Source organism: Mirounga leonina, unplaced genomic scaffold (assembly GCF_011800145.1).
Source record: "Mirounga leonina isolate KUSES-001 unplaced genomic scaffold, KU_Mleo_1.0 Mir_129, whole genome shotgun sequence".
NCBI classification, from domain to species: Eukaryota; Metazoa; Chordata; class Mammalia; order Carnivora; family Phocidae; genus Mirounga; species Mirounga leonina.
In genome coordinates, this window is record NW_023270323.1 from 67,772,341 (window position 1) to 67,792,375 (window position 20,035).

Sequence of the window (20,035 nt, forward strand, 5' to 3'; positions counted from 1 at the left end):
CATTGATCTGGAATATCTTCTTTCAAGGTCACTCACTGGTTGTTTGCAGGGGACTTCAGTTCCTCTCCTGAGCCTCCCCATAGAGCTAAGAGTATGGCTTCTTCCAGAGGGAGTGATAAGAGACAGAGATTGAAGGACGGAGTAGGAGATGGGGGAGGGAGGTGACAGCAAACACTAACATTCAAGAGTATCCAAGATAGAAATCACATTCTTCTAAACTTGATCTTGGAAGTGACAGACTTCTTTAGTATGCTGTAACTGACCCATATCACCACCGATGCAACACGGAAGGGGCTACACAACAGAATGAAGCCAGAAGGTTGGAATCGTTGAGGATTATCTTGAAACTGGCTATTACAAAAAGCTTGTTAAACTTCTGAATTAGTTAGGTTTGAAAAATTAAGAGATAGGGCAAAAAATAAATTATTTCTGTCTTCTTGGGGATAGTAGACACTATTTCCATGTGGTAGCATTCTCTCTTCTAGCCAAATATTTATTACTTGCCTGACCTTTGGAAACATTAAAATTCCTGGTCTGTATCTCTAGTTAACTCGTTTACTTTTTTATAGTTATGACAGCTTGTACACATAATCTAGAAGGCTCTAGCTAATCAGCATTTTCTTTGTCTCTTTGGCTTTCTCTCTTTTTAATTAATTAAACATATACTTATTCCGTGCTCGCTTCAGCAGCACATATACTAAAACATATACTTATTCCCCAATATAAAGGGCCAAAAACTGAGAACATGAAAAAAAAATATAGAGTAGCACAATGTATTCTGCTTTAAACTTAGCTCTAAACTTAACCCTAAAGTTATAGCCCCAGTATGTTTGTTCTTTTTTGGTAAATTTAATTATTTTGAATTTATAAGGTGTCATTAGTCAATAAATTATAGCACAGTTAAAATATCTAGAAGAAGTAAATCCGGTATCTCCTTTTAACACATAATACAAAGCAAAATTAGGTTTGGAAAAAGATGGAGAAGAATGTTCACAGAAGCCTTCAAAGATGCCTGGAGGTAATAATCAAGAAATTATATAAATTGGGAGTTTTTATGTACAACATGGAAATTTCTTGTTTTGGTAAGCCATGTCATTTAGGGTACATGTGCTAATAACACTATCTATTCTGGACCAAAAAGTATCAAATATACTTAAAAGTTAGGTCCTTCGTATTCTCCCAGTTAGCTAATAATTTTATATTAACCTAGTTAATATTTTTACTTATTTGGCATTTTGTGACTTAAATATAACTACTCAATCTACATCTTAATGGTAATGTTTACTAGACTGTTAAAATGCCAAGTACAGGAATTAAGTATTTTATCTATAATCTTACATAACCTTAAAATATCCTGTGAGTAGGCCCTGTTATGATTTTGAAGGTTCTGTTATCATTTCCAGTTTTATGAACAGAGAAACTAAAACCTGGAAGGGATATGTAACTACCCTAAGTTTGTAAGGATGGCTAAGATTCCAACCTATAGCTAAGTCCTTTTGTCCCCAGTATGTAAAAACAATAGTGCCTTTCTTCCCTCCCTGGTTCTAAAAGAAGAATAAGTGTGAAGGCTACAATGTTACATTTTTTTGGCCCCCAGTTTCTTCTCTCAGATGTTTTATCAGAATTCAAGATTTTTTTATTTTGAAAGAGGTAATATAAGCATGTTTATTTTATAACATCTCCAAAACAACACCCTGTGATCAAATGTATTGATATTTCTGTAGGACTATAAATTCATTTCAGCCCAGATCACATTTTGCTACCAAATTTAGTGGTGGTCATGGTGGAAGTAGTTTGTTACCTTTCCTCACCTCCATATATTTATTACATGTTTTCAAACCATCTTGCATTTTAGAGTCATGTATCTATAATTGTAGATGTTAGTTGAGGAACTTGCCTTCAGATTTCTTAGACATGTGCTCCAGCTAATGTTGAACCCCAAAACTAAAGAGACTTACTCCTTCAGTCTCAGACAGCCCTGGATCAGAGCAGGCCTATTTACATAACACTGCTCTGCCTGGGTAAGAGTTGAGGTATTTTTTTTTCCTTTTTTTTTTTTTTTATTATGTTATGTTAATCACCATACATTACATCATTAGTTTTTGATGTAGTGTTCCATGATTCATTGTTTGCATATAACACCCAGTGCTCCATGCAGTACGTGCCCTCTTTAATACCCATCACCAGGCTAACCCATCCCCCCACCCCCCTCCCCTTTAGTACCCTCAGTTTGTTTCTCAGAGTCCATAGTCTCTCATGGTTCATCTCCCCCTCTGAGTTGAGGTATTTAAAGAGCAAAGAATTAGTATCTCTAGTTTCACTTCTAAGAGGAAGAGTTATGGAGCCTAATCACATCGCATAGTCATCCTTCCCAATTTACCTATAGTTCTGCCTCTGAAGGAGCAGAGTAAATAAAAGGATTAGAGTGAGGCCAAAAGTGTGTGTGTGTGAAAAAGCCACCACCACCCACTTTCCTCAATACCAAAACTCTTTATTACTATTATATACTATGTTTACAAGTTGTCCTTATTCTACACCTCTATTATATAAAATCATTCAATTGTTGTATCTCCTGTACAAGTTTCAAGTAGAAGTGTGTATCACTACTGACCTTCATTATAGTTGTAGCTGATCAACATGTTTTGGGGTCAAGGATTGATTAAGACCCTCAACAATGGGTATTGCTGTGTTTTATAGGAGAGTCTTAGTAGATGCATGCTGAAATGCTTAGGAGTGAAATGTCGTAATTGTACACTATACTTTCAGCAGTTCTGCAAATTAAAAAAAGTTTAAAAAGTGAATATGGAAGATACTAACAATTCTTGAATCTTGGTAGAGGCTGCCTATATCACTTTATTTTCTTTATTTTTTCTTTATGATTGAAATTTCTCAATATAAGTTGAGGAAAGGAAAATTTCTGATGATGACATTTGGGTTATATATGGAATACATATTTGACAGAATTGAACAATTTAATGGTAATAAATAATTATAAGAGTTTAGATGTTTTGTTGAATAGTTAATGCATGCACTTACTTTGTATATTAGGTTACAAATTGGGTAGTTAAATTTATGTTCACATTCTTTTTTTTTAATTAACATATAATGTATTATTTGTTTCGGGGGTACAAGTCTATGATTCACAATTCACAGCGCTCACCACGACACATACCCTCCCCAATGTCCATCACCCAGCCACCCCATCCCTACCACACTCCCCTCCCCTCTAGCAACCCTCAGTTTTTTTCTTGAGATTAAGAATCTCTTGCGGTTTGTCTCCCTCTCTGGTTTCGTCTTGTTTCATTTTTTCCTCTTTTCCCCAAGATCCTCTGCCTTGTTTCTCAAATTCTGCATATGAGTGAGATCATATGATAATTGTCTTTTTCTGATTAACTTATTTCACTTAGCATAATACCCTCTAGTTCCGTCCACGTTGTTGCAAATGGCAAGATTTCATTTTTTGATGGCTGCATAATATTCCAGTGTGTGGATGTGTGTATATATTCCACATCTTCTTTATCCATTCATCTGTAGGTGGACATCTGGGCTCTTTCCATAGTTTGGCTATTGTGGATATTGCTACTATAAACATTGGGGTGCAGGTGTCCCTTTGGATCATTACATTTGTATCTTTGGGGTAAATACCCAGTAGTGCAATTGCTGGCTCATAGGGTAGCTCTATTTTCAACTCTTTGAGGAACCTCTGTACTGTTTTCCAGAGTGGCTGCACCAGTTATGTTCACATTCTAAGTGTTTTAATATCTAGTAGAATACATTTGAATTAAAACCCTGAAAATAAGCTGTTCTTCTTCTATGTCTAATTGTTCATCTGTATTTAAGTTTAGGACTGAAAATGTTTGGTTTTTTTGTTGTCATTCGAGGATTTTATTTATTTGTTTATTTATTTATTTGAGAGAACACAGGTGCATGTGGTAGGGGGGCAAAAGGGGGAGGGAGCAGGAGAATCTCAAGCGGACTCCGCGTTTAGCAGGGAGCCCTTCTTAGGGATTCATCTCACGACCCTGAGATCATGACCTGAGCCAAAATCAAGAGTGGGATGCTCAACTGACTGAGCTACCCAGGTGCCTGGAAAATGTTTGTTTTTAAGAAATGATTAAATATGCCAAGTTTGGGTTGATATAATACTAATTAAATCTACAAGGTTTCTATTGCTAAGTCCTAGAAGTCATTAGCAATTGTGGACTGAACTGAAGACTTCTGAAACCATTAATTTTTAATAAAAATAAGTTTAAGTATTGGTATTTTCCATTTCTCTTTTTTAATGCCTATCATGTTTATTTCTTCCCTAGATCTTCCTCAGAACTGTGATCCTAACATTCCCTTAGTTGCTCAGGAATTAATGAAAAAGATGATACGTCAGTTTGCAATTGAGTATATTTCAAAAAGTGGTAAAATTCAAGAAAATAGAAATGGTTCAATTGGACCAAGTCTAATATGTAAAAGTATCCAAATGAATCAAGCAGAAAACTCCCTTCAGGAAGAACAGGAAGGCCCCTTAGACCTCACTGTGAATCGAATGCAAGAACAAAATACTCAGCAAGGTAAGATTTTGTGTGTGGTGCATGTGTGTGTGTGTGTGTGATTCATAATTTTATGTTTTAGTATTTAATATACATAAAGCCTTACATTCATAAAGAAAATTTATTTTAGAAGTAATATTACTTGCAATTAACCTATGTGATATGAACTAGAGAGAAGTGCTGAATTTTGTATTTGACTTTGTTTACAAAAGAGGACATTTGAGTTGCTCTTGGTCTCTTTTCACAATAAAATGTATGGTAAGAGAATCTTAACAAGCAGCTTAAAAGCAAAGAATACAAATAAAGAGCTGTATAAATTATTTTTAAAATGTATAGATGAGAACACTAAGCACTTGCTATTCAGTTTTTACACTTACCTGCACCCCAATGTTTACACTTAGGTGAAAAATAAAAAATAGATGGTTTTTTTTTTTTCAATTATTTATGATGTAACTGAGGAAAAAGAAAAGTTAATATATGTGATAAATATAATCATGCAATTAAGTATATAGAGATACATTTTTCATAAGAAGTCTGAATGATGAAGGCTATGTTGGACTTATCTAACAGTTAATTGAAGAAGAGCCATGATTTACAGAGGAAAGGAAGGAAGGACCTTTTAAGTGCTTGTGGGGGGTGCCAAATATTGTTTGCCTGGAGAAGAGAGGACAGGTATCTTTTGTTCACACAGGTTAGGGATAGTGTTGTCAGTCCTTGGAGTCAGGTTTGATCACAGAGGGCAGTGTGTGTTTGGGCTCTAGAGTATCTAGTCAGTGTTTAAAGAAGATAGTCATTTCATTGTATAAAACAGATTAAAATTGAGAGTGGATGAAATATGGAATGATTTTCTCTTTTTGCCTCCCTAATTGTAGGTTGTGGGAGTTTACTTATGTAGAAAGATCTGAGAAATATTAAGATAATAATTAGACAGTTTATAAGCAGAAATGTCAAAGATGACTATGATATGAGGCTTGAGGAAAAAATATATCAACACAGAATTTTGGAAAGTAGAAGGCATAGGATTTTTAGAATTTTGCTTTTTTTTTTTGCTTTTCCATGTTTCATATCCTCTTAGAGCTCTTTGTCAAAGGCAGTTCAGTGTTCTAATGAGACTAAAAGGTTTTGGTATCTGACAGACTTGTGGTTGACCAGCTCTGCTACTTAATTACTTGAACAAGTAACTTTACCTATTGGAGCTTTAAGTTTCCTCATTTGTTATTTGGCATTAATAATAGCAAACTCATTAGAGCAATGTGAAAATTAAATATGAAGTAACGAACTCATAAAGGATAGTCGAACACTAGTCTCCATGCTCTGTACCTGCTTTTCCTTACTACCACAGAAGAGAAGTCTTAGAAGTAACATGATAGTTATCTGTAAATATTTGTGTGGCTATTACATTAAAGTAGGGCAGAACTTTCTTTGAATAGCCCAGTGAGTAGAATTAGGATCTAGAAATTAGATGGAAACAGAAATATTTCTAAGGATCAGACAATTCTCCAAGTGGAAAGTGGTTGCCTTTCATTAGAGGTATTCAAAAGCATTAGATGAGTGGTTGGAATAAGTGACATTTTTAAAAGTCAATTTCCAATCCTTACATTCTATGATTCTATGAACTTAAGTGATAAGGCAAACCCAAGTATATACAGAAAACAAGTAATGTAAATTTTTTAAATTACTGTGATATTCTTGGCAAAGTACACAGATAATATATGTGAACATCCTTTTCATCCGAAGATTGAAAAGAGTAATGATAGTGGATATAAATCTATACCTTAAATAAATAGTCTTCTTGATGATTTTGGTGGATTACTTCTTATCTTATATGATTATAGGAATCATTTAGTCTAGTGTGGCTTGTAGTACAGAGAGCAAGGGAGAGAATATTAATAGATTAAGCCAAAGAAATAGATAGAGACCAGATTATGAGAAAGTTACACAGGAAATATTAAGGATTTTGACTTTCTTAGGGCCACAGATTGCTTCAAGCAGAGAGTAATAAAATTAGATTTTTTTTTTTTTATAAAGCCATTCTGTGGTATAGATTGGGTAGGCTCTAAGTTTGCATACTTGCACATGAAATCCTAAAAATAAATGGAGCACATATCCTTTGATGCATTTGTGTGTGCATGTGTGTGTGCATGTATATATACCAATATCTGTACTAATCTTTCCATAAATTAAAATTTTTAAGGTTGAAATAAAGATGTTATAAACAATTTTTAAGTATCTTGCTAATTATGACTTCACTGCTGGTATGTTATTACACAGTATAGACTTTGGGAGAATTTTATTAGTAATGATAGAAGATATAAATCCATATTTCAAATGGTTTTCCTAAGAATTAAAATTTTGGGGGGTGCCCGGGTCGCTCAGTTGGTTAAGCGTCTGACTTCAGCTCAGGTCATGATCTCAGGGTCCTGGGATCAAGCCCCCGCGTCCAGTCATCCAGTCGTCCAGTCATCCAGTCGTCCAGTCATCCAGTTGGGGCTCCCTGCTCAGCAGGGAGTCTGTTTGTCCTTCTCCCTCCGCCCCTCCCCCCACTGGTGCTCACTCGCTCTGTCTCTCTGTCTCTCTCTCAAATAAATAAATAAAGGACGTGAGGGCGATCTGGCTGCGACATCTGTCACCCCATTGATCGCCAGGGTTGATTCGGCTGATCTGGCTGGCTAGGTGGGTGTCCCCTTCCTCCCTCACCGCTCCATGCGCGTCCCTCCCGAAGCTGCGCGCTCGGTCGAAGAGGACGACCTCCCCCGAAAGAGGAGGACCGTTCTTCGGTCAAGGGTATACGAGTAGCTGCGCTCCCCTGCTAGAACCTCCAAACAAGCTCTCAAATAAAGAAATAAAATATTTTTTAAAAAATTAAAATTTTTGGCCTGATTTCACTGTTCTTACCTATAATCAATTAAGTGCTTATACTAGCAGTAGCTGTGTTCTGCCTTTATTTGCTAGTGCTTACATTTTTCATAGTATTCTCACTTTATAATGTCTTAACAGTACTCATTTAAGCCCATTGTTCATTCTGTGTGTTACTTTATTCAAATTAGATAATGTAATCTATAAATCTAATGGCTAATCTAACCATAAATAATGTGAATAATTTATGGGTAGTGTAACTTATAAATCTTTAAATTATCAATCATGGTTTTGTAGGTAAACTTCATATAACCTTAAAGCAACAGATAATTTCTGTCTTTTACAGACTATTTTAAAGAATAGAAAAGAGAAATGTTGGTATAATCTTTATACCAAAAACAGACAAAAATAGCAAAATAAAGAAAAGTTGCAAACCAGTCTTACTTACAGACATAGGTACAAAAATCCTAAATAAATATTAGCAAAATGAATATAGTGAAGTATAAAAACATAATAAATGATGACAGGGAAGCATAGATGATTCCACATTTGAAAAACCTTTATGATTTTCCACATTACCAAAAAAAAAAAAGAGAAGAAACATATCATCCTAATAGTTACAGAAAAATTCTACAAAAGCTGACACATTTATAATAAAAATGTTTATCAAATTAAGAGTAAATGTGCACTGCCACTACCAAAAATATCATATCCTAATGATGTAATGGACAAGACAACAATGCACACGATCACCAATTTTCAACATTTTCCAGACCATAGAGGTCCTGACTTAAGTAGCATGATGAGAAAAAAAGAGAAGTATGAAAATAAGCAATAATAAATATGTTATAAGGCAAGAATGAACAAAATTGTGGTTGCTTACAAACAGGATGGTTGTATATGTAGAAAGTATGAAAGAATATCTAGGTAAACTTTTAGAACTGATAAAAAGTTCAGAAAAGGTACTGCTCATTAGATCGGTATATATTACTACAAATCAGCAACCACCCAGTTAGACAATCCAGTTTTTAAAAAATCTCATTTACCATAGCAACAAAGCAGAAATGCACCAGAACACCGAAGAATGAAACTAATAAACTGCTTCAAACCTTATGGATAACATAATACTATTGAAGGATGGAAAATGAGACTCCCAAAATAAGTTCCATTTTAAATGAATGGACAGATGCTAAAAGATGGCATTTCATCCTTAATATGCTTGTAGATTCAGTGTCATTCCAGTCAAATTCTCATTGGGTTTATTGTGAAAAATGACTTGCCAATCCTCAAATTTATGGGCAATACTTAAAGAGCTAAGCATAACTTAAGTCAAGGTGATTGAGGGAGTTCCTCTAAAACATATGAAGACTTACTTAATGCAAAACAGTTAAAACATGGTGCTGTTGGACATATACAAATCAGTAGAACAGATTAGCAGTCTGGAAACTCTCCAGATGTTAGTGGAATCTGGTACAAGACAGAGATGTCATTATAAATCACTGGGAAGGATGGCCTATTGAATAAATGGTTCCAGGACAACTGGTTATCCATGTAGGGCAACAACAACAACAAAAAAGAGGATTCCTACCTCACACCACTCACAAAAGTAATTCCAGTGGGTTATAGGGCTAAATGTGAAAAGAAAAACTAAAAGAAAAGATATAGGATTAAATCCTAATGAACTCCAAATAGGGAAGACTTTCTTAAGATTGCAAGAATAACAGGGCGCCTGGGTGGCTCAGTCGGTTAAGCGGCTGCCTTTGGCTCAGGTCATGATCCTGGAGTCCCGGGATTGAGTCCGGCATCAGGCTCCCTGCTCAGCAGGGAGTCTGCTTCTCCCTCTGACCCTCCCCTCTCTCATGCTCTCTGTCTCATTCTCTCTCTCAAATAAATAAATAAAATCTTTAAAAAAAAAAAAAAAGATTGCAAGAATAACAATCCATACGACAATTTTGTAAATTTGACTGTATTAAAATAAACTTAACTGTTATAAAAGTCACTATGAACAGAGGGCAAATTCAAGCCTCAAATGGAGACCGTATTTATAACTGATGTAACTGGCAACCCATTCAACTAACAGAACGAAACTACAGTGAATGAGAAAAACACAGCTATGTAGAAAAATAGGCAAAACACTTGTCAGAACAGAGTTAGCCATATAAGGAAAGAAAAAGATACTTAAAAGAATATCCTACCCAGCCTCTGCCCCAGTATAGGGTTCTTTTATTCTATCATATAAGAGATGGTAATTCAACTACTGATTGATAATAAATACTTGCAAAAAATCTTTGATAGCTCTGATAATTAAGCTCATATCTCTGAAATATCCACCCCTTGTTTTATATTTTTTCTATCTGCAACAATATTTTGCTTAACAGTACTATAAATATTTGTAGAAATTATTATAACTCTAAGATTTCTCTTTTGGGGATTTTTCCCCTGTCTGCAGCAATATGAGAAAATTTACTCCTTCTACTACTGCTGTAAATATTTATTGAAACTATTATGTCTCTCTAAACTTCTGTTTTCCAGGCAAATCTTTTCATCTTTTTAAATTGTTCTTCATAAGTCAGTTTCCATATTCCTCATTTTCCTTTCCCTCTCTTCTACAAACTCTAGACTGGCTTAAAATGTAGTTACCCAGAGGGGAACATTGCCATTTACTTCTCCATTTTACTTTCTAACAAGGTATTTGAAATATTAGAGATATTTCTTTGTGCACTTTCATTTCTACAGATTTGTATAAATACTCTGAGACTCAGAAACTGGGAGGAAGTAAGTCATGCATTGCTTATACCAATGATTCTTTTTTGCCCTGGCACACTAAGTTAAAAAACAGGTAGAAATAACATTCGCATATCATTTTTTTTTTAATTTCACTCTTAATCTGGGACCAAACTAAAAACTTCTCCTAAATTCTAAAGTACAGGAAGAAATTTGCAACTTATAGACTTTATCATTATTGTGATGCTCATGAAGAATTTACCAGTCCTATACAAAACAAGATCAAATATGGGCAGAGATGAAACAGCATGTCATTGGCCCTGTTGGTGTAGATTTCTGCCATGAGGTCCAGTGATACTCTCCTAGAGCTTTCTTTATAATTTCTCACTGCATTGCAATTGTTTCCATGTTTATCTTTCCACTATAATATATCTTTGGAAGCAGGAACCTGTCTTTTCATTTTTGTATTCCTAGTACATGTATGATATATGACATGTTCAATTTATTAGATTTAAAATCTTCATTGTTTTCAAATGCTACTGACAACTAAAATGAGAATTGAGACTTGATCATTGGATTTATGATTCTTTAGCAATGAAATTTTTTATTTTAATAATTTTGAATGGAAAATGCCTTAATACTTTCTTAAACAACACATGAAACATTAAGTGTCATGATGAACATTAGTTATCGCACTGCCTTGTAATATCTTGACATTTTAGAATTATTTTCCCTCAAGCTAATTGGCAACAGATAAGTAAAAAAAAAAAATATATTTTCAGAAATTACTACTACACAGCGCTACCAATAAGTTAACCTTTGGAAATCACATCCTCTAGTTTGAGTAAGATTTAAAAAAAATTATGAGACTACTATCAACTAGGCTTCAAGTGAGCATTTGAGAGACTGCATTGAAAAACTTACATGACTTTCACAGATATGTTTATTAAGTATCTCTTGCTGCTGCTGCTACTGTCACTACTAGTCTGGTTTCTTGGCTGAAATTAAGGTAGGTGAAGTTGTCAGCGGAGATGTTAAACTGTAATTAAGAGAGCCTTTATGGTTTTGTGATGTGATGTTTATGCTGTTTATAAATGGAGTCTGTTGTTGTTCTATGAGGAAAATACGGAACAGTTTTTATAGTTCAGTTCAGAAGGTATTTCTGTGTCCGCCAATGAAGGCAATAAAATTATCCCTCTTTTCATTGCTGAGCTTTTGTTTTCCAAGGCTAAAGACATAAAAGAAAATGTTATGTCCGTGTTTAAGATGATACCATATTTTATTAAACCTGAAGAATAAAACATAATGTATCTAGATTATCCATGTCGCTTTCAATCTAATATTCTCTGACTCTAGGCATAGAAGAAACAGGTGATACTTAAAAATTCCAAATCGAGGCATACCACTTATCTGCTTTAAAACCTTTTAATGGGGGGCGCCTGGGTGGCTCAGTCGGTTGAGCGACTGCCTTCGGCTCAGGTCATGATCCCAGGGTCCTGGGATCGAGTCCCGCATCGGGCTCCCTGCTTGGCCGGAAGCCTGCTTCTCCCTCTCCCACTCCCCCTGCTTGTGTTCCCTCTCTCACTGTGTCTCTCCCTGTCAAATAAATAAATAAATAAATCTTTAAAAAAAATAAAAAATAAAATAAAACCTTTTAATGGCTTCTTACTGTCCTTAGGATAAAATCTAAAATCCTGAACTTGCCAAAATCCAGCTCCTGTCTACCAGTCTCATCTTGTGTCTCTCTTTCGTTTTGGTCCTCTTTCTGGCTATCTCTCATTTTCTTCAATATGTCATACACTCTGGCCTCAGAACATTCACACATGCTCGTGCCTCTCTATAGAAGCCACTCTCTACCCCCACCAATTTATTCTAAATAAAACTTACTCTTCTTTTTTTCAGGTCTTTTAAACATCACTTCTCTAACAAAACCTCCCTCACACCTCCTAAATTGCATGTACACACACACACACACACGTGTGTGTGTGTACATTCTATTAATTTCCCACGAAAATTTAAGTTTGGGTCTCTTCTATTTTCTCATAGCATCATGTGTTCTTTTGTAGCACTTATCACCCTTCTAATTATTTGTTTCCATCATTTATTTTGTGGTTTCTGTTTGTTAAGCTTTTTCCTGTCCTTTATTTTCTTTTAGGTTACATTTTTCCCTTTATTTCACTTTTTTTTCCTTTGCTGATTTTCAAGTTATATACTTCACTGCTATTCTGTTGATGGTTACACCAGAAATTTTTAAGTGTGTAATTAGCTGAACAGTTAATATAAATAACTTAGAGCATTTTAAGTTGCCACCTATCCCGACACATAGAGCTATTTTATCAGTGCTTTAGTTCTCTTTTTATGACACCACAGTTTAAGGATTGTAACTGTTTCATATCCTCAGTTTTTGTTTAGATTTACATATATGATGACCTTTTCCTTTGCTCACCATTCCTTCCTGTATCTCAGATTTTCCTCTAGGAACAAAAATTCTTTTAATAAACAGAATTTTCTTAATTCTATTGATAGCAAATTCCCAGGTTTTTTTTTTTTTTTTCAGTTTCTTTTTTTTTTTTTTAATGTATGTTCTTAAAAGATTATTTTTCTGGGTACACAAGTTTAGTCTTTCTGCTACTCTGAGAGTGTCCTGGCTTCCATTGTTGCTATAACTACAACTAGTAGGCTTTCCTTTATAGGTAATCTTCATACTCTGTACTTTCAGCAACTCTCTTTCTCTTTCTCTGTATGTGTGTTTTGTTTATGGGTTCTGTAGGTTGTCTTGGATATGTTTGGGTATAGATTTATTTTCTTTATTCTGATTGGTAATCATATGGTTTCTATAACTTAGGACAAATGTCTTTCATCAATTGTGATTTTTTTTAGCCATTATCTTTCAAATGTGTTGTAATTCTCACTTTATCACCTGTCAGAATCTACTGAGACATTTTTTGGATCTTCTCATTCTATCCTCTGTATCACTTATCTTCTCTTTTATATCTTCCATCTCTTTGTCTCCTTTTGTTGCATCTTGATTAGTGTATTTGGAGCAATCTCCAAATTCACTAATTCTCTCCTGAGCTATTCTGATTACTGTTTAAACTGTATCTTGAATTTCTAATTTGTTACTACATTTTTCATTTCCAGAATTATTTGTAACATTTTTAGAAATATGCCTGTCAGCGTGCCCCTAATTTTACAAAAGAATCAATAAGCAAGATATCAAGAGTGACTAGGAGGATTATTTTAGGCAAGGTGGTCAGGAATGTCTCCCTGAGGGAAATGAGTTTGAGCAGAGGCTTGTATAATGAGAAGTCCTCCACATGAAGATCTGAGGGCAAGGGATTCTAGGAAGAAGAAATATCAAATACAAAGACAAAAATATCAGAAGGCAAAAAAGGCAGGAACAGATCAGTTATGTTTGAGGAACTGCATGAAGATTGTGTCAGTTACTTAAAAATCAGGAGACTATTCAAAGCTTTTTCTATAAAGTCAGATTATAAAGTGTGAAGAAATATAATTGTCACAGAACGTCTGAACTGGATTTTTCGTTTTTCTGTCTTGTAAAGAATATCACAAACAAAAAGCCATACGCTTTACAGTCAGATGTTCCTTAAATGTTGCCATGTAAGCAAACCAACACTTGACTAACCTAATTAGCTGCATGAAGCATAAAAAGAAAGAAAGGAGAGGAAGAGAAAAAAAAGAAACAGAAAGAAAAAAAAAGATTAACTTCCTTATAGCCATTACATTTTTCCTGAATATTTGTTATAGTTTGATAGAAAATTGGCCACTGTAGCACCACATGGTTTTTAAGTGACAATACTTTGGATTTTAGTTTCCTTTGTAATTTTTTTCATCTATTTTCCCTCTAAAGAGATAACTTTCATAATGTATATCTTAACTTTGAAGTTATCAGTTTGTCAGAATTGTGTTCTTGTGCTCAGATTGAATAAAAGTAAAGCTTACATTACTTCTGTATTTAAAACCTTCCTCTTAGTTTTCTGTTACATGAAGAACAAAATTTATTTCCATGACTTGTATGACTTTGCTAGGATCTTGTCCCTGCCCACCTCTCTGTTTTATATATAGAATACGTGTGTGTGTGTTATTCATTGGGGGCATTATTTATAATAGCAAAGAGTTGGAGATATATTCTCATTTGTAAAAAAAGCAGGAAGGATAAAAACTAAAAGCATGGTTCCCTATAAGGGGATGAAGTAGATGAGGCAGAGGAGACAGGATGAAAGTGCTGTGAATAGACTTTGTTATGTAGTTTTATGTAAATATTCTACATATTCCAAAGAATATACATTTTTTAAAATAAAGCAATCCCTAAAATTTGAGAAAGAATATAACAAATCTGGCTGCATCATTTTAGTAACATAGTGACACTGAGGAAAGAATTACGTCAGGTAACTTTAGCCAATATTTTGACTGTACATTCTGAGTAGAATATATTCTAAGGACAAAGAGTGCTTCAAAGAAATATTTTTGGTAATATTAGTAATAATATTGCCATTGTATATTATTTTGAATCTAGATAATAAATATGTAATCATGTAACATTGTTAGGGAACCAAGATTTCCAGGGTAAGAGAAGAAACAGGAGTAAAAGCAAAAAAGTAAAAATGCTGTAATATTACATGTGGATTGGAAATGTCAGTGCAAATTCACAATTTTTTTTTTCTTTTCAAAAATTTTCATTTCCTAGTCTGACTACTGAAGTACTCTAAAAGCAATGACAGCTCAATTGAACCTAGACCCAGATTATGATCTCTAAACATTATTTTCCTTTAAAAGGAAACTGGCCTCCTTACAATCCTCGTGTGGATCAGAAAGTGTACAAAATGAGCCTAGAACATCTTGTGCCAGCAAGCAAGGAAGCTCCAAAGACTAATTTGTCAACAGACTACAGAAGCCAATGTTAAGAGTTCCCCATTGGCCAGTATGAGAACATTTGAGCATCAAAATGAACAGTTGCAACTGAAGCATGCTGAATGTTTTAAAATCCATTCATTTATGATAATCAGAAAACAGAAGTGCCCCTCAAAGTCTTTAGTCCACTCTGGGGATACATAGTGTACCGTAGTGCGCAAATGAGCAATTAAAGGGAAAACTTAAGTATTCGTCTTCTTTCTTTTCTTCCTTCCTTCCTTCCTTCCTTCCTTCCTTCCTTCCTTCCTTCCTTTCTCTCTTTCTTTCTCTTTTTCTCTTTCTCTCTCTCTCCTTTTCTTTTCTTTTCTTTCTACAGATTGTATTTCAGGACCAAATAGCCATCATTTAAGAAAGATTCTTGGGCGCCTGGGTGGCTCAGTTGGTTAAGCGACTGCCTTCGGCTCAGGTCATGATCCTGGAGTCCCTGGATCGAGTCCCGCATTGGGCTCCCTGCTCAGCAGGGAGTCTGCTTCTCCCTTGACCCTCCCCCCTCTCATGTGCACGCTCTCTCTCTCTCTCTCTCAAATAAATAAATAAATAAATAAATAAATAAATAAATAAATAAATCTTAAAAAAAAAAAAAGATTCTTAAAGGGGCACCTGGGTGGCTCAATGGGTTAAGCAGCTGCCTTCAGCTCAGGTCATGATCCCAGGGTCCTGGGATAGAGCCAGGCCCCAAGCTCCCTGCTCAGTGGGGAGTCTGCCTCTCCCTCTCCTTCTGCTGCTCCCCCTGCTTGTGCTCTCTCTTTCAAATAAATAAAATCTTAAAAAAAAAAAAAAAGGATTCTTAAAGAATTTCAGCTAATAAATATGGAAAACATGACTACTTTGCAACTCCTAATAAGATAATTGAATCAAACATCATCATCAGAAGATAAAACTATTAGAGGAAAGGTTATTTGGGGAACTGTACAATGGAGGGCATGGTCAGATTAGCACCATCAGAACACACTGATCACTTGAGCATCATTGAGATTAGACTTTATGTGCCTTGTGATAGGTTGCATCACTTGTGAAGTATTCTTGCCAAAAACAAGAATATGTTTGAATAGGAATCTAAGCAGTTCTTTAGGCCAGCGGTTCTCAAATATGGTTCAGGAAGTTCTTGGAGCCCCTGAAACTTTTTCGGGGGATACCCCAGGTCAAAACTAATAATATGTTATTTGTCCTTTTCACTCTCATTCTCTCACAAGTATGTAATTAAGTCCACCAGAGACTACTAGTATTTCTAAATATATTGACTACAGAAGCATATATGACAATCTGCTTATCTTCTATTAAGCTAGACATTAAAGAGATTTGCAAATTATTTAAAAATCTCACTGTTTTACTTTGAAACTGTTATTTTTCATTAAAATGTCTTTAAAAACATTAACGTTTATATTGTTATCAATTAGGAGTATTTTTTAAATTTATCCGTTTAATTTATATGGTAAATATAAATGGATGTAACTCACCTAAACAAAAGCTCTTTGAAGTTCACAGTATTTTTTTTTTTAAGATTTTATTTATTTATGTGACAGAGAGAGAACAAGCAGGGGGAGTGGCAAGGAGGGGGAGAGGGAGAAGCAGGCTCCCGCTGAGCAAGGACCCCGATGCTGGGGCTCAGTCCCAGGACCCTGGGATCATGACCTGGGCCAAGGCAGCTGCTTAATGGACTGAGCCACCCAGGCGCCCCCACAGTATTTTTTAAGAGTAAAAAGAAATTATGAGATCCAAAAGCTTACAGACCATTTGCTTTAGAGTTAATTCCAAGTTTATCAGAATTACTGGTAAATAGAACAAAGGAAATGACATCACAGGAGACAGAACAAACCATAATGTAAAATGTTCTCTAGTAGTACCTATGACCTAGCTTCTTCAAAAAGTCAGTGTTGGGGCACCTGGCTGGCTCAGTTGGAAGAGCATGTGACTTTTGATCTCAGGGTTGTGAGTTTGAGCCCCACGTTGGGTGTAGAGATCACTAAAATAAACTTGAAAAAGTGTCATGAAGACTCACTAGAGGAAATTTCAGTACAAACCAGGTGTTAGACGATAGCAAGGAATTGGTGTAATTATGTATGAAAATGTTTATATGTTTTATTTTATTTATTTATTTTTTTTAAAGATTTATTTATTTGAGACAGAGAGAATGAGAGAGACAGAGAGCACATGAGAGGGGGGAGGGTCAGAGGGAGAAGCAGACTCCCTGCCGAGCAGGGAGCCCGATGCGGGACTCGATCCCGGGACTCCAGGATCATGACCTGAGCCGAAGGCAGTCGCTTAACCAACTGAGCCACCCAGGCGCCCGAAAATGTTTATATGTTTTAAAGATTCATGACACTGAAATGATGTAACATCTGGAATTAGCTTTAAAATACTTAGGTAAATAGGGATAAATGGAACAAGTATCGCAAAAATCTAGGTAATTGTTGAAACTGAAGAGAGGATATAAGGGAGAATCATTCTATATTTTTGTATGTTTGAATTTTATCTTAATAAAATTTATCTTTTTAAAAAGCAGATCACTTCTCAGAGGCTTTGCCTAATAATTTATTCCAACATAGTAACCCCTTTCCACCTGCCACTGTATCCTGTTACTGTGTTTTATTTTCATTGTAAGTCTTATCACCTTGGGAAATTTTTTTTTATTGATTTGTTTATCTTTTCTTTGTCTTCCCCTCTAGAATGTAAGTTCCATGAAAGCAGGAACATTTTCTATCTTGTTCCCTTACTGTTTCCTGTGTGCCTAAAAAAATGACTGGCATATTGTATCCATTCAATAAGTATTAATTGAATAAATGAACATAAAAGCTATATATTATAGGAAAACTAAAAAATAAACAAATGAAGAAAATAAAAATTATCCTTTCTTACCTACCCAGCAGTAACTGCTCCTGTTAAGTTTTCAATCCTTCTGAATCATTTTCTGGGAAAAAATACATAGACACATAGACACATACACTCTCTGTCTTCCCAGAGCTCACTCCCACAAATCTACATTATATAATCCTCTGCAACTTACGGTTTTTAAAATAATATATATATATATTTTTTAAAGATTTATTTATTCATTTGAGAGAGTGAGAATGAGAGAGAGTACATGAGAGGGGGCAGGGTCAGAGGGAGAAGCAGGCTCCTCGCCGAGCAGGGAGCCCGATGCGGGACTCGATCCCGGGACTCCAGGATCATGACCTGAGCCGAAGGCAGTTGCTTAACCAACTGAGCCACCCTGGCACCCTAAAATAATATTTTTAAACATCCTTTGTTACTAGATATCTTTCTACAAAATCATTTACTTAGTTGAATAATACTCTGTTGTGTGGAAGTATCACATATTTAATTCTGTCTCTAGGTATATAAGTAAACATGCTTGAGCTAAGACTTTGCCCTCAATCTTAATTTTTACCGTAGGACGCATTCCTAGAAGTAAAATTGCTGCATTGAAATGCATGCATAAAGCTGTTAGAAGTCAAGATGGTGGGTGTGGGAGTGAGTTAGTGATCAGAGGGAAATAGGATGGGGGGTGTCTCTTGGTTGATGGTGGTAATCTAGGTGCTGTTTACATAGGACTGTTTAGTTTGTGGAAATTCATTAAACTATACTTGTGTGCATTTTTATTATGAATGTCATATTTCAATAAAAAGCTTTTAAAAATATAAATCATTTTTGGATAAGCATGACAGAGGCTATCAAGTGTATGGTCAACAAATGTAAAGTCTTCCAGTATGACATTGTTGTAATAAGTATACATCCCACATTTTAAGTAAAATGTTTGGTTAAAACTTGAACTTATAGAATAAGATAGTGCAATACATGAGATAAAAAAGAGAACCTGTTTTTTAAAATATTTTTTAAGTATGGACTTGAAGCTTTTTGAAATTTTGTTTCAATTCAGTACTTATAGGAATAACTGAAGAAAGAAAAAAACTGCAATGAAATTCTAAAATGGTATTTGGTGGAAGTGCTTAGCTAATTTTTACATCCTAAGTTCACAATTTATATTGTCTTTTATTAATAAATAGTAGATGAATGAATTCTATGGGTTTCAGCTATATATGCACTAAATAAAACATCAGGAAGGCTATAACTTTCCCTTTTTAGAACGCTTGCTTGTCGAGGGAGGCAAATAAAGGAAGGAAAAACCAATGTTAAAACTTAATTGATATGCTACTCTGATATTTTATTGGTTATTCCCCCATGACTCTGAAACTAACTCGTTGGTTAAACCAGGAACAATAAAAACAATTTAAAAATAAAATTTGGGTAAACCCAAGGGAATGCTTTTATGCTTTGTATTATTGCGTTAATAAGTTTTGTTAAGTGTGTGTTAATAAGTTTTCGTATGTGTATGCAAGTATGTGCCCACACACATATTTTAACTGCTCAGCTCCTTATCAAAGATCAGCATTGTTGTCATGTGGTATATTTACTTCCAGGTTTTATTCTATATTTGATTTTTTTGGCTTTTTATATGGTTAGTTGTCCATATCTCTATTCAAGTTTATATCCTACCTTTTAAAAACACTGTAATAGCAGTTGCAGTGTTCAGTGTTTTATTAATTACCTTAACGGATATGTTAGACCTAATTTTCAAACAAGTGAAACTACCATAATTTATATAACCATATTTTAAATATTCAGGGTTGTAAAAAATAATTGTATTGATCAGTAATATTGAAATCTTTGGTATATCTTTGTACATGAAAACATTTCCTTGTTAAATATTTTCTTAAAATAGATACCTAGAAAAGTGTGAACATTTTTAAGATTTTTGATGACATATTGCTGTAATGCTTCCAAAAGTTGTGTTCCTGAGCTAGTAATGTTTGACCATGGCAAGTTTATTACACCATTACCAACCTTGTAATTTGTCTTTTCAAAACATCACAGATTAGAACTGTAGTTAAACGCAGACTCTGGGACATGGCTGCCTGAGTTTGAATGGCATTTTCACTACTTAACTGTGTGACCGTGGGTAGGACAATTAACCTCTTTCACTT

The 20,035-nt window shown here is 34.8% G+C and overlaps 1 protein-coding gene across 10 annotated transcripts in view; it reads left to right on the forward strand.

Annotated features, from left to right (window-relative positions):
- LCORL (ligand dependent nuclear receptor corepressor like) overlaps positions 1 to 20,035 on the forward strand; it is a 162,425-nt gene that overhangs the window by 99,515 nt on the left and 42,875 nt on the right. For 8 of the 10 annotated variants that reach the window (XR_004679287.1, XM_035005232.1, XM_035005231.1 and 5 more), the window contains one exon: positions 4,311 to 4,562. Coding sequence is in view for 7 of the 10 variants with exons in the window: in XM_035005232.1 (XP_034861123.1) it covers positions 4,311 to 4,562 (252 nt within the window). In the remaining 3 variants the exon portion in view is untranslated. Of the gene's footprint in view, positions 1 to 4,310; positions 4,563 to 20,035 lie in introns of those variants that run through there. The other 2 variants (XR_004679288.1, XM_035005237.1) reach the window with 1 other exon arrangement.